General features: G+C 46.7%; 1 protein-coding gene across 6 annotated transcripts in view; it reads left to right on the plus strand.

Annotated features, from left to right (window-relative positions):
• CWF19L1 (CWF19 like cell cycle control factor 1) overlaps window positions 1–15,914 on the plus strand; it is a 53,717-nt gene that overhangs the window by 19,077 nt on the left and 18,726 nt on the right. For 5 of the 6 annotated variants that reach the window (XM_065418147.1, XM_065418145.1, XM_065418149.1 and 2 more), the window contains 3 exons: window positions 4,203–4,287; window positions 6,918–7,058; window positions 7,801–7,912. In XM_065418147.1, the coding sequence (XP_065274219.1) occupies window positions 4,203–4,287; window positions 6,918–7,058; window positions 7,801–7,912 (338 nt within the window). The remainder of the gene's footprint in view (window positions 1–4,202; window positions 4,288–6,917; window positions 7,059–7,800; window positions 7,913–15,914) is intronic. The other variant, XM_065418150.1, reaches the window with a different exon arrangement.

Below are 15,914 nucleotides of genomic sequence, written 5' to 3' on the forward strand. Positions count from 1 at the left end.
GTGTTCAATAAATATTTCTGTTATGTATTTAGGGAACACATGTGACATAGTCCCATTTTATGTGATCATAACATTGCATTCCACTAGTATTTCTGGAGTCTTAAACAGAAGCTACTAAAATCAGACATTTTTTCAGCCAGATCACTTCCATCCAAGAGTTTTAAAAGAGCTGACTGAAGGGCTCGCTGGACTGTTAATGTTGATTTTCAATATGTCTTAGAGCACTGGGATAGTTCCAGAAGACTGAAATAAAGCTAATGTGTAACTTTTGAAAAGGGTAATGGCCTGTCAGTTTGACATCAATCCTGGGCAAGAGAATAGAATGGCTAATACAGGGCTTGATTAATAAAGAATTAAATGAGGGTAATGTAATTAAAGCAAATCAATATGGGTTTTTGGAGGATAGATCCTGTCAAATTAACTATCTTTTTAGATATTATACATTTGGTTGCTAAAGATAATAGTGTTGATATCATTCACTTACACTTCTCTAAGGTGTTTGACTTGGTACTGCACTACATTTTGATTTTAAAAAATTAGAATGATATAAAATTAATATGGCACATGTTAAATGGATAAAACCTGGCTAACTGATAAGATTTCAGAATGTAACAGTAAATGGGGAATAGTCATTAAGCACGTCTGTGTGCAGCAGGGTCCCTAGAGATTGGTTTTGGGCCCTGCGCTATTTAACATTTTTATCAGTGACCTGGAAGAAAACATAAAAGCATCACTGATAAAGTTTGCGGATGGCACAAAACTTGGTGGAGTGGCACGTAATGAAGAGGGCAGGTCTCTGATTCAGAGCAATCTAGATTGCTTGGTAAACAGGGCTCAAGGAAACAGTATGCATTTTACTATGCATGCCATCCTGTCATCTAGGAACAAAAAACATAGGCCATGCTTACAGGATGGGGGACTCTGTCCTTGCAAGCAAAGACTCTGAAAATGATTTGGGGATTGTGGGAGACGATCAACTGAAGATGAGCTCCTGATGTGATGATGTGTCCAAAAGAACGAATGAAATCCTGGGATACGTTAATTGGGGAATCTCGAGTAGGTGTAAGAGGTTATCTTACCTCTGTATTTGGCACTGGCGCTACCACTACTGGAATACTGTGTCCAGTTTTGGTGCCCACAATTCAAGAAGAATGCTGATAAATTGGCGAGGGTTCAGAGAATAGCCAGAAGAGTGAGTAAAGGATTAGAAATGAAGGAAGTGTAGAGTTAAGCACGAGGGTTTATTACGCACAGCGCTGGCGGAATGTCCCTTTGCTTATTAGGCTCAGTAAGACACTGCTAAACAATTGATTACAATAGATTATGTAGGGCGCCAATGGGCGGAGAGAAGCGAGTTCCCGAGCCCCTGGATAGGTTCTAGCACCAAGACAAAATTAGCACAATAAACCAATAGTCTAAAAGATTACATAATGGCTCCGCCCATAGCTCGGGTTAACATGTTTGCTAGTACACAGGTGTTATCCTTCAAAATTCTCCTCTTGCAATGTGTAAGTTAAATTCTGATTTCAGGTCCAGAGAAATGACGGTGGCTCTTTCCAGACAGGTTGGCCCACAGGTACATTCCTGGAGGGTTTAAAGCAAAAAGAACAGTAAACAGCAATGACAATCGTGTATGGTTTACCACTGCGTTTCTGCGAACTAGGATTGGCATCTGTAAGGGAGGATGCCATAACTCATGCTATCCTGCTAGGTCTCTCCCTGAACCCTGGTCGGCATTCGGGGAGTATGTACCGTTATCTCTTCCTGAACCAGGGAGCAGACTTTAAGGCGCCTCTTAGTGAGTTATGTGCCTATAACTCGTGATAAGCCTCCCAATTACTGCTCTCCACCTGGAGTTATGCTGTCTCCGCTTATTTTATGTATAGTTAAAACAAACAAGGTCATCTCCTGATTATCCCAGCTTTCTTTAGCCTTGTGTTGTCCATTGTTAACTAGGCTTCAGACCAAGCCTTGGAATTTGGGTCTTTGTGAAAGGTTCTTAACAGAGACTGTGGTCAAGATCTTACATACATATTATTGGGATTTTGGCCCTTCAAGAAAACATTCCTGATAGTGATCGACTCAAGGAGCTCAGTTCATTTAGCTTAACAAAGAGAAGTTTAAGGGGTGACTTGATTATAATCTATAAGTACCTACAAGGGGAACAAATATTTAATAATGAGTTTTTCAATCTAGCAGACAACAGTATAACATGATGCAATGGCTGAAAGCTGAAGCTAAACAAATTCAGACTGGAAATCAGTCAGACATTTTTAATGGTGAGAGTAACTAACCACTGGAATAATTTATCCAGGGTCGTGGTGGAGTCTCCATCACTGAAAATTTTTAAATCAAGATTGGGTGTTTTTCTGTGGCCTGAGTTGCACAGGACGTCAGACTAGATGATCATAATGGGCCTTCCTGGCGTTAGAATCTATGAACCATTACAGAAACCCTGAGTCAGAGAATTGTTTTAACAGTTATAATTAATAATTAAACAATATTTGAGGCTGTTTTCTGTCTCCAGTGTAATAATTGGACCTGTAAATAAAAATGAAGCAAAGTCTAAGGACAATGTATTGGCCCAGGATTGAGTTAAAATACTTAAATACTTTATCTCTGCACTCAAAAGTGGCTTTTATTCAAATTTGCAGGTCTGATAAGCTTCTGCCATCAGAACTTCTCATCTGTGGACTCAGGTTTAATTCTGGAGCAGTCTAAGCATTTTGGCCCTAATCCAGCAAAGCATTTAAGAATGTGCTTAATTTTAACAATGTGAGTAATTTCATTGATACCACTGGGAGTACTTGTATGCTTAACGTTAAGCACAGCGTAAGTACTTTGTTGGATAAGAGTGAAAATGCTCAGCACTGTAGAATTGAGCTCCACATACCCACATCTTTATGCCATTACTCAGGCAACTTACTTGGAAGAAAATCCAGCAACAGTTCCAACAGGCTGTGTATTGGATTCCCTGGCTGGTTTACTCCTGAGGGCATTCTGTGCCAAAAAATGAAAAAATATTTTAAAATTCTGCAAATTTTATTTGTCAAATAAATGTGGAGGCTCCAGCATGGCCTTGGGGAGCACAGGCCCCTGGCTGCACAGAGGTGGGAGATCACTGTGCCGCTCCTCCCCGGGGCACAGACTCAGCGGTGAGGCTGCACCCAACCCTGACACGGCACAAGGACCCGGCCTGCCCCAGGACCCTGCCTCTCTGTGTGGGGCAGGCAGACTCAGCAAGGCAGAATCCAAGTGTGGAGGGGCTTAGTGTGGGGGGATCCATGTGTGGGTTGAGAGGGTTCTGTGTAGGGCAATCTGCGTGTGGGTGGCTCAGTGGGGGATCTGGGTGGGTGGGGGGGATCTGGATGCACAGGGGCTTGTTGGGGGGGGTTCTGAGTGCAACGGTAATGGGACTCTGCAGGGGGGTCCAGGTGAAGGTAGTCGGGGCTCTGCTCAGGGGGGTCTGAGTGTGGGGGGGGGATAGAGCTCGGTGGGAGGTCTAGGGGGCTCAGTGGGGGGTCCAGATGCTGGGGGGGTGGGGATCCAGGTGCGGGTGGCTCGTCGGGGGGGTCCAGGTACAAGGGGAGTAGAGCTCATCAGAGGGTTTCTGAGTGCCGGGGGTGGGGGTGAGGCTCGGCGGGAGGGTCTGGGTATGAGGGGGTCTGGATGCACGGAGGTTGGGTGGATGGGGGAGCAGATCCCTCCCCCTGCAGTTGAGAAGGAATGGGTACAGGAAGTGTGTGTGTGGGGGGGAGTTTCTGTGCTTCCTGCAGCCAGGGGAGAAATCTGGGGGTGGGTCTGACCCGCCCCGGATGCTGTGCTGGGAAAGAGGAAGTCCCGTCCCCGCCCAGCCCAGCCCAGCCAGGACTAGCAGCTGAGCCCAGCGCAGGGTAGGAGCCACCAGCTGGGTTTTCCCCAGTCCCACCTCCTGCCCCACAGTGATTGACCTCTCTGCCGGCTGCCCTGGGCACCTGAAACATACTGCTGGGGAGGGTCGCGTGACTGCTCTTGTGGCTTCCCTTTGCTTCCCCATCAGAAAGTCCTTTTTCTGCGGGGAAGCAAATAAATCTGGGGGGGATTCTGCACGTGTGCAGTGTTCCCCCAGGAGTACTGGTTCTTAGTGGCAGTTATCCGCAAACAGTAGCTTCTGCTGTAATAATTTTGTCAACAATACATTTAAAATGTTTGTTTTTCCAAAGAAACCATGTGGTCCTACAGGAGAATGCACAGCATGTGAGCAGATTTATAGCTCTTGCCAACGTTGGCAATACAAGCAAGAAAAAGGTAATGACAAATGCTTGATGATTTTCTTCTGTCAAATATAGATATTGTGGAAACAAGCATGACTTTGGACACCTAATTTACTTTTAGAGTATGGCCTGGGTCACTCATTGGCTGATGGGGCCTTTCTGATGTCACAGTTACATACAGACTTGCAACAGAGCAAAGTTGGAATCTCATCACTCAAGTAATATCCCATAATGTTTGATAGATGAGGTTAAAAACAGAGAAAACATTTTTAAAATCATGTCTGTTCCCCTCTGTGTCATACCCAGGGTACAATCCATACTAGTGAGTACCTTTGTCACCCCTGTCCTCTAACCTGGGGTGCCCTTTACATTGCTTTGCTGCTGTAGCCTGCAGTCCTGGACTGCTCACCAACAGCCTTTAGCATGTAAGTCACTCCCAGTTTGGTCTGTGTGTGAGCTACAGCCAGCCACATCTAGGCTCTTACCAGCCATGTTTATACCCAACTTATTCCCAGTCTTAGATTTCCCCCCAGAAACGTGTATCTTGTACGTGTATCTCTCCTGGACAATACCAGCTAATATGAAGTACGTCATTTGATTAATTGAAATGATATGCACATAACTTGCTACCCCAAATGGAGTTTCACATTCACTTTCAGTTCAAACACACTGAATTACATAAAACAATAAAACAAATTTATTAACTACAAAGAAATAGTAGTTAAGTGGAAAAAAAATAAAAATAAAACGATGGTAAACTCAAAATAAAGTTTTTTCTCTCCTCGTGCTCTCAGCAGTCTGACTGGCCAGACTTCTTAGGCTAGGACCCCTTCTTGTGTTTAATGGCTGATTCCTTTGTTCCTTTTTGTGCAGTGACTTGATTGCGTGTGTGCGTGCGTGTGTGTGTGCGTGTGTTCGTACTGCCCCTTCTTTTTATAGTCTTGTCTTCCCTTTCAGAAGCATTTCCAGCTGGGAGCATGGTGATAGGCAGACAGTGTGGATGGGAACTCCCTGCTATTTCTTTACTAAAATGTAGATTTTCTCCCCTGCCCCCTTTACAGCTAAAGAATAGCCACTGAGCAGGTAAATGACCCATTGACCTTGTTTACACCTGGCTGAGGCATCAGCTTGCCCCTTGTCTCTGAGAAACTGGCTTGGCCACTCCCCAGACTTAGAACAAGGTTTAGTAACACCAAATACTAGAATCTTATAACTTTAACAATGTTGCTACACATATTTTACAAGGACAATAATGACCAGCAAATAAGAGTTTTCAAATGATAGCTCACAAGGCATACCTTGTACAAAGATTATTACAATAGTGGGCTGGGGTGAATACAGGGGTACAGTCTGTCACCCCCTCCCACAAGGTTAAAGTAATTTTTAAAAAAAAATCCTTAAATATTTTAGTGAGATAGACAGTTAATTGTAACCTACTTCCTCTGCCTCATTGCCTCACATCTACTTTCCACTTTCCCCCTCCTGCAGTCCAGCTCCTTTATGAACTGAAGTGTCATGGAAACCCTTACAATTCACTGAAAATATTGTGGGCTTTCTGGTTGTTTGTGGGGGGCAGAAGGAGGAAAGCTAGCGAATAGACATTTGATGAAACCATCCGCAGTAAAAGCATCTGGATAGATTTTTCAGAAGTGCTCAGTGCGACCGAGTCAGAGAGTTGAGCAGTCCCTGTTGTATTGTGTGGTGCTTGCACAACTGTCATTGAATTGTACATCACTTGTTTACTATTCCCCTGCTGGTCAATGACTGGTGAGGATTGTTCAACACCCGCCTGCGTGTTGGTCACCTTCTTTGTTGTGGTCACTGGAGAATTTATAACATATTTCAACCATACAGCAGAATCTCACAACTTCATACACACTAATGATATACATATTTTGACAGAAAAATGGGTTTCAGCAGCTCATGACCTTTCATGTGATATCGTACATGGCATGCTTTGTATGCAATATATCCTAATTATATGACGGGGTAAATATAGGGTTCCAGGATGCTGCTGCACAATGCACCAGTTAAAAAAGAATTCTCCAATTCTCCAAACTCCCCTCTGTAGTTTTGTTAATGAAGCGCATTGTGGAGGCTGAAGTGAAGAGAGGCAATGGGGGGGAAAGAGGCAGGGCCTTCAGCGGAGGTGGTGGTTTGAAACTGCCTTCTGCCGAAAGTCCCAAGCTGCTGTATGTTGGTCTTCCACCCAGATTAGCCTCAGGTTTCCTGTGGCCAAATCTCAACTGGGAGCTGGTTGATATTCCAAATATTATTTGCATAAAAGAGTAAATTCAAACTGGCAACTGGGAACAAATTGCTGCTGAAAGGGCAGTTGGTCTTTCAAAGTGTTGGGACCTGGGATCCAAGGAACCTTAGGGAGGGAAAGATTTGGGGGGGGTGGGTGGGGGCTGGAATTGTGAACAAGTGTCATCAGAATAATAGAAGAAAGAGATTGATCACGTTCCCCTATTATTTTCTCTAATCCATTTAACGGGCACTACTTCCAGATATGCTGCTGCTTTTCAAAAAGGTCCTAAAAGATGGAAATGTAAAATGAATTGAATTCTTGTTGTGAAGCTAGTTGTTCATTTTCAGAGTTCGCGTCTCAGTGCCTCTTGGGTTGCTGAATCTGAGTCGCTGAATCATTTTTGTTCTTTCCAGTATCTCTATGCATTTAGTATTCTCCCAATGCGCTCAATGGACCCTGCAGAGCTAGTGAAACAGCCACAGGATGTCACTGAAAACCCATATCAGAAATCTGGGAAAGAGGCACATCAGCCAAAGATGCTCTCAGGTGCAGAGGTACAATATGTTCAGCCTTTGCGTGAGTGAGCTGCTTCTTTCTTCTGCAGCATAAAACAGTGCTTGGGTTTGTAACCTTTGAGAGTTTCCATCCAAAGTGCTTTGAATTTCGGAGGGATGGTTTGGGTTGATGCACAATCTCAGGAACAGCCTCAGTGTGGCCTGTGGTATTCTGTAGTGTAGCACATAGTTGCTGCCTACCTTTAACAGTGTGTAGATACTGCAGGCCATGCTCCAAATCAATCTGAGTGACTAGGCTGCTTGTTGGGACCTATTTTCCGTGGGCTTCTTTGCACGCTGGGCCCCTGTAGGGCAGGCCTCCACAGTGAAGCTAGAGTGACTGCGGTTGGCATGGTTTTTGTCAGTTAGAATATAGCCCTTAGAGTCCTGATAAATTGTCAGTGCAGCCCTGCACTCCACCAGTTCCATTTCCCCCATGCACTCTTTCTTTCCTTCTCCCATAAGTGCTTCTGTGCCTTCTGAAAAACACAACCGCTCTGAAAGTAAGAGGGGCTGCTGAAATAGGGAAGGGGGATAACTGTTTTAGACAAGTCTCCCAGGCTTGGGATGTGGTTACTAGGCAGATGGACTTCATTGTATTGGTAGGAGAGAAGATCAAACCATTATGTCACTTATCTGCTGAGTAACAAACAGCCTTTTCAGAAGGACCTCTTTGTATATTAGGTGGGGCTTCATCATATAGACGGAGCACAATTGACTTTGGTTTTATTTTTCTGACCAGGAAGAACCAGCTTGTCAGTTTTTCTTTGATTTGAGCAAACAGCATGGAAAGAAGCGGCCATCAGATGGAAAGGGGGGACAGCATTCCCAGCTCAAGCAGCCTAAGAAAATCCGTGAGTACCTGGCCATTGGTGCTTTTGGTGAACTCCCTGGAAGCTACCCTAGAAAAATAAGAAAGCAAAATATTCCTGAGTAGTAGTAGTTGTTGTTCTTTGAGTAGTGTCCCTGTGGGTGCATGACTGTAGGTGTATCTGCGTCGTTGCGTCTCTAATCGCAGATTATAGATAGCAATGTCCACACGGCCCCCACATGTACTCTTCCTCCCTCGTGGTCTGTTTCAAGGCTATGTAGCGCTGTGAGAGCAAACTGTCCTCAGTTGCTTCTCGACCGCCTTTGGCCTTGAACGGAAAGTATAGCAGTTCTGTTGTCAACTTCACTGTGTCATATGTTAGCATAAACTATTGGATATATTACAGGCTTCCTCCTCTTCTAGAATCACCATTCCAGTCACCGAGGACCCAGCTAAGGTTATATGGCAGACACCAGCCTCTGTTGCATCAACATCCAAAAGGGCCGATAAAAAGTATTACATTCCCCTCTTCACCCCTCTTCAGCCAAACTGTGTTGTGATGGATGCAGTCAATGCTCGGGAAAAGCAATATCACTCCAAATCCACCCCTTACATAGACACTGGAAGAGGCTAGATCTCCTTGGACAAAAGGCGCATACTTGTCTGTGACACTGCAGTTCAGGGCCTCACATGAGGCCCTAATGGCCACATATGTTTTCATGAACTATTGAAAACTGAGTACTTCTATTGACCACTTACTGGAAGCACAAAAAGAACAATTTCAGGCCATCATCACAGAGGGACAATTACTAGCAAGAACAGCACTACAAACTGCAATGGATGTGTCAGCCACAGCAGCCTGCTCAGTCTTGATGGCGGTGGTAATGAGTCGGGCATCCTGGCCACACCTCTCATGGTTGCCCAGAGAGGTGCAGGCAGTGGTTGAAGATCTCCTGTTCAAAGGGCCCAAACTATTCGCTGACAAGACCGCCATGTCGTTCCACACCCTGAAAGACTTGAGAGCCATACTATGCTCCCTGGATATCTATACACCAAGGCAGAAGAAGAAATTTACATCACAACCACCTCACAGATCCTGATTACCCCAGTTCCCTCCATCACAGCGCTACTATGAACCACAGCGCAAGAGAACCTGGATCCAGAGGAGGAAGTAGTCAGCTTCCCTCGATCTCTCGACCCGCATCTTCTAAACACCAATTTTGACTCCTTGGTTGAGGCCCCGAATGACCACTTCTTGCAATGCGATCAGCTGCCAGATACAGTGCTTCTATGCCCATTTGGTAGTTGCCTGACTCATTTCTTACGGAATTGGAAGAACATCACCTCCAAAAAGTGGGTTTTGGAGATTGTTTCAAAGGGCTACTCCATCCACTTCATGTGCCTCCTCCCCACCCATCCTCCCTCCCTATCCTCTTCAGGGACCCTTTTCACGAGACACTGTTGCCTCAGGAAATAGATCACCTGCTCCGCCTAGGGGCCAAAGAATCAGTCCCCACTCACCTCAGGGGCAACGTTTTTTTACTCCAGGTATTTCCTGATACCCAAGTCAAAGGGAGGTTGGAGGCCCATACTAGATCTACAGGCACTAAACAGATATGTGAAGGCTCAGAAGTTCAAGATGGTCACTCTAGCAGCTATTATTCCATCTCTGGAGCAAGGAGATTGGTTTCTGGCTCTTGACCTACAGGATGCCTACTTACATATTTCCATCCAACCATCTCACAGGAGATTTCTTCGATTCACCTGTGGGCAAAACCAGTATCCAAAACAGGGTGCTCCTTTTCAGCCGCACCCAGGATGGTCTCCAAGGTCCTCGCCATTGTAGTGGCACCCCTACGAATGTTGGGTATTGTCATCTACACATACCTGGATGACTTGCTTCTCTGGGGCTGAACTCGACTTGGTGTAGGTGAGAGCATTCCTCCTCCTTGCCTGGATTCAACACCCTGTTGAGCCTCATAGAGACCGTCCAGGCTGGCCCTCAAACGGCCAGGAATTGCCTCCAGCTCATGAGCACATGGTGGCAGGCACATTGGTGACGCAAAATGCCGGCTATTCATGAGACGTCTGCAGGTGTGGTTCAGATCGGTCTATTCCCCATACAGGGATGGGTTAGACAAGCCCCCGTTGATACTCTCCGGGGTCAAACCTCCACCAATGCTGACCCTAACAACAGACGCCTCCCTGATAGGCTGGGGAGCCCTTCTGAACAACCACAAGGTCCAGGGCAAGCAGTCTCCCTCAGAGGCGGTCCTCCACCTCAATCTCTTGGACTAATTGCTGTCAGAAATGTCTGTATACGCTTTCTCCCATTCATCAGGGATACTCACACAGAGGTCATGACGGACAGTGTGACCTGCATGTTCTACATCAAATGGGTGCCACATCACCCTCCCTTTGTGCGGAAGCACTACAACTTTTTAATTGGTGCTCATCTCAGCTGCTTACCTGCCATGGATACAGAATGTGATAGCTGACCGCCCTAGTTGAAACTTCTCCCATGATCATAAATGGGAAATGAACCTCGCAATGCTTCACAATATATTCAACCTATAAGGGACCCTGACAATAGACCTTTTTGGCACTTACCGGAACAGGAAAAGTCCTTGCTATTGCTCCAGAGCTGGATTGAGAAGACAGTCCCTGGGGGACACCCTCGTCTTCTCATGGAGCGGGGACCTACTGTACACCTTTCCTCCATTTCTTCTGTTATCCAGGATCTTGTTGAAGATAGAGAGAAGATTATTCTGATTGCCCCCTCCCGGCCGAGACAAGTTAGGTTCCAGTATGTCCTCCGATTCCTCTTTTGCCCCTTCCTCATCTGCTCTCTTAGAACAACCCCAACGTGCAGATCCTCTGGCTTCAAGCTTGACTCCTTTTTGGTTCCAACACCTACAGAGTGAATGCTCTGAACGGGTAAAAGAAGTGTTACCGCACAGTAGGAAATCAGCAACTCATCATACCCACCTTCAAAAGTGGAAACAATTCCAAGTTTGGTGTGATTCCAAGCAAGTGGACCAGTCATCTTCCTCCCTCCCATTGATTCTGGACTATATTCTCAAGACCTCAAATGGTCCGGGCTTTCTCTTAGCTCACTTAAAGTTCATCTAGTGACTATAACGGCCTTCCACCATCCGATGGACGGATACTCAGTGTTCGACCATGCAACAACATGCAGATTCATTAAAGGCATGGGAATCCTCTTCCTGCATGTTAGACCACCCACTCCAGCCTGAGACCTCAATCTAGTTCTAAGAACCCTGACCAGATCACCCTTTGAGCCTTTGGCTATTTGCTCTCTATTACACCTATCCATTAAGATGGCATTCCTGGTGGCCATTATTTCAACTCAAAGGATAGGAGAGATATATACTCCCCACAAAATGGACGACGTCGTGAGGGCACTGGTACAGGCCATGGCAGCACAACAGGAGGCTATCGGGATCCAGATGGCCACCCAACAGGAGTCAGTACGGCTACAGCAGGAAACGAATCAGCTGCTGATGAGCTAGGCACCCCGGATCAAGCCCCCCCTGCAGAAGGTCGTGAACCAGCAGAAAACCCTGACAGTTTTGACACATGGCCACGACGGGTCACAGTCCCTAAGGGCAAGTAGTTACCTACAGAAGATGACAGTGGAAGATGATGTGGAGCCGTACCTTCTTACCTTTGAGAGAATGGCCCTACATGAGGCCTAGCCCCAAGACCAGTGGGCCAGCATCCTTGCCCCTTTCCTGTGTGGGGAGGCCCCGAAGGCCCACTACGACATGGCAGCGGAAGTGGCTACAGATTACCCTCAGTTGAAGGCTGAGATCCTGGCGAGGTCTGGGGTGACGACCACCATAAGGGCCCAGAGGTTCCACAAGTTGGAGGTACCAGGATGGCAAAGCACTGAGGTCCCAGCTGTTCGACCTGTTCCATCTAATGCGGAGATGGCTGCACCCCGAGATCCACAGCCCGGAGAAGATTATGGAAGTCGTAGTGTTGGACAGGTTCATGAGAGGACTACCGTTTGACCTATGCGGAGGGGTCAGCCAAAATAACCCCTTCTCCTATGACGGGTTCCTCACCCTCGGAGAGAGACCAAAGAATGGCCAAAGAACTTTCTCGGACTACCGGGGAAGAGATGTGCCGGGTCAAGAGGATTTATTCTCTACAAGTGGGAAGCCCCGGAAAACTAGATGAGAGAGGAGGGCAGACAAGAGGTTGGGAACCAGGATCTTGGCCCAGAACCAAAAGGCTGCGCTCGTAGGGAAGAAATCTTGTACAGCTGGCACGGGGGTGACTCAGTTGATGAGCTGGAAGCTGGACCCAATTCCACGGAGACCAATCCTGGGAGGGAAACAGAAATAGGTCCCCTTGAATTTGGGCATATTGGAACCTCCTTTGAGAATTTTGGGCAGGATCAGGCCAATGATCCACTATATGATAATATTAGAAAAGAGGTAATTGAGGTGAATGGGGTCCCAATGGAGGGGAAAACCAAAGGCCCAGGCCACACTTCATGATAAAAAGGGACCTATTCTATAGAGTAGTCCGAATGCAAGAGGAAGAAGTGGAGCAGCTCTTGGTATCTCAAAGGCACCAGAGGGCAGTGTTGGACCTAGCTCATAGTCATTTGTTCAGAGGACATGTAGGGGTAGATAAGATCCTCGATCGAATCCTATGGAGGTTCTTTTGGCCAGGAGTTTATATGGAGGTCCGATGATATTGCGCCTTCTGTCCAGAATGCCAGTTACATGGCCCCCCACCACACTTAAGGGTCCCTTTAGTACCTCTCCCAATTATTGAAGTCCCATTCGAGGATTGCCATGGAGAAGTTAGCCCGTGGCCATCAGTGTGCACTCGTTGTTCTGGACTACGCCACCTGATACCAGAAGCCATACCCCTATGAAACACAATGACCAAGACGATAGCTAAGGAATTAATTCAAACTTTCTCTAGGATGGGGATACCCAACGAGATTTTGACTGATCAAGGAACCCCCTTTGTGTCAAAGTTGATGAGGGACTTGTGTGCGATGCTCCACATATGGGACTAAGAACGTCAGTCTACCATCCACAGACTGATGGCCTCGTCGAACGTCTTAATAGGACATTGAAGAACACGATACGGAAAGTGGTGAACCAGAATGGGAAAAATTGGGATATCTTACTACCTTACCTGATGTTTGCTATAAAGGAGGTTCCCCAGTCTTCAACCAGCTTTTCCCCTTTTGAGCTGTTATATGGTTGCCACCCCTGTGGCATACTGGACATTGCCCAGGAGGGCTGGAAAGAACAGCCTAACCAGGGAAGAAACATCATTGAGCATGTGATGCAGATGAGGGACAGAATAGCCCAAGTCACCCCCATAGTGCGGGAACATATGGACCCAAAAGACCTATTACAATCGCTGAGCGATGGCCCGGAAATTCCAGGTGGGAGATCGGTAGTGGTGCTGGTCCCCACAGCTAAGAGAAAACTCCTGGCCAGATGGCAGGGACCATATGAAGTAGTAGAAGCTGTTGAGGAGGTCAGCTATAAGGTTCAACAGCCTGATCGCCAGAAGAGATCTACCATATCAACCTATTGAAGCCCTGGCAAGACAGGGACGTTCATCTGGTCTCCCTAGAGACACCACCCCAAGAAAATAAACATCAGGGACAGGTGGGAATATCCTCTGAATTGACGCCTGAACAACGAGCAGAAGTTATGAATATGATTGAACGAAACCACCATGTGTTCTCGGAGAAGCCAGGCAGGACTACAGAAGTTCATCATCACAGATCCTGGAGTAAAGGTGAATATTAAGGCATACCAGATCCCAGAGGCAAAAAGATCAAGATAGAAGTTAGGAGAATGCTAGAGCTAGGAGTCATTGAGGAGTCTCATAGTCAATGGTCCAGTCCAATCGTCCTGATACCTAAGCCAGACGGCAGCATGAGATTTTGCAATGACTTCTGAAAATAAAACGAGATGTCCCAGTTCGATGCTTACTGTATACCTCGGATAGACAAGCTAATCGAGTGATTGGGAAAAGCACAATTCCTGTCCACCCTTGACCTGACCAAGGGTTAGTGACACATCCCTCTGGCCAAGGAAGCCAAAGAGAAGACTGCTTTTTCTACACCAGAAGGATTGTACCAGTACACTGTCCTCCCTTTTGGGTTACGCGGGGCTCCTGCGACTTTCCAGCAGCTCCTAGATAAGCTGTTATGTCCATGTGGCAAGTATGCAGCCACTTACCTTGCTGATGTCATCATACATAGCCCAGACTGGGAGACACACCTAGAAAAGATGCAAGCAGTACTGGATACTGAGGAAGGCAGGTTTCATCTCCAAATGTTCAATAGGGATATCAGAAACCAAATACCTCGGGTACATCATGGGGAGGGGCATTGTAAAGCCTGCCCTCAACTGAACAAGTTAGAGGTGATACAAAGTTGGCCTCGACAGATCTGGAAGAAACAGGTCAGAGTATTCCTGGGGATAGTTGGGATGATGTTAAAAAAAAAAAAAAGGGTGAACAGAGTTTGAGCATAGAAGTTTCTGGTTATCAGGGAATAACGTACAGATTATCGAGGGTGCAAAGTTTGGTTTAAGATCGGGTGGCATAAGCAATACATAATCTGCAATATCCCCGATTAGGGGTAAAAGGTTGATGGGTCAGAATACAGGCATTGAGATATGAGGGTATGAAGTTCATAGAGTGGCTATGTTCTGGTGTGGAGTATAATGAGTGGATATGTTGATGAGGATGGATTGACCCTCATTTGGTGAGATTTAATGTTCAGGGAGTTTATGGTTCCAGTTCATATGATCCAACGGAGAAGGTCTCTTGGTCCCTTTCTCGTAGTGGGAGAACGATGTCACTCTGGCTCACGCCTCCTGGTACTGTCGGTGGCTGGTGATGTGCTCGATGTAGATGTCCCTGGACCATCGGATGATGTCTGAGACCATGAGGTGCCGCATGAGCCGTTACTACAGGCGATTCATTCCCCACTTTGCTACCAGAGCATACCCGTTGACAGATCTGATAAAGGCTTGGGGCCCAGAGATAGTGAAATGGACCAGCGCAACTGAAGTAGCTTTTGCCGATCTGAGGACCGGCCTCTGCAAGAACCCAGTACTAGTAGCCCCGGACTTTGAGAAGGAGTTTATACTACAAACCCATGCCTCTGACGCTGGGTTAGGAGCCGTACTTTCTCAAATGGTAGGAAAGGAAGAACACCCAGTCCTGTTTCTTAATAGGAAGCTCCTACCCAGAGAACAAAAGTATGCCATGGTAGAGAAGAAATGCCTTAAGGTAAAGTGGGCCACGGAAATCCTCTGAAACTGCCTACTTGGATGGAGGTTTACCCTCATCACTGACCATGCCCCCCTGAAATGGATGCACTGGAACAAAGAAAGAAATGCAAGGGTAACGAGGTGGTTCCTGTTGTTACAACCCTTCCATTCAGAGTGCAGCACAGGTCAGGGATCAAGCATGGCAACGCTGGGGCATGTCAATGGTGCACTGTTTTTCGACCCAAGTAGGTGTTGAGAGGGGGGAGAATATGTGACAAAGTCAGGCTGGACAGCTGCAAGAGGGTGCTGGAAGGCCGATATGTTAGCCGTAGAATGTTAAAGGCCCTTTTTCCTACAAGTTGAGAAGGGGTTACCTCAGGTCAATTGGGGACACCTAAATCCTTTTAAGGGCTGCTTGAGATCTTTTAAAACCCCTCCTCTGGTGAAAGAAAGGGGGAAGAGCGAGACAAGCTGCTCCCAGGCGAGTGGCAGCAGGGAAATAAGCTTTTCCAGGGTGAGAGGCTGTGCTTCTTCCCAGAGGGGAAACAGCCAAACTTGAGTGTCTGCTAGGAAAGGACTGACACTCCGGGGCAAACAACAGGACAACCCAGCGAGGAGGCAAGGACAGGTATCCCCCTTTATTTTTGTGTTTGTGAGACTGTTTGCTTTTTGTTTGGTGGAGGATCACCCCTTGGGCCAATCCCGAGGGCTACCCTGAAAATATGACGAAAGGAGCACAGAGAGGGGAGACAAACA

The sequence above is a fragment of the Emys orbicularis genome, chromosome 17 (genome assembly GCF_028017835.1).
Source record: "Emys orbicularis isolate rEmyOrb1 chromosome 17, rEmyOrb1.hap1, whole genome shotgun sequence".
NCBI classification, from domain to species: domain Eukaryota; kingdom Metazoa; phylum Chordata; order Testudines; family Emydidae; genus Emys; species Emys orbicularis.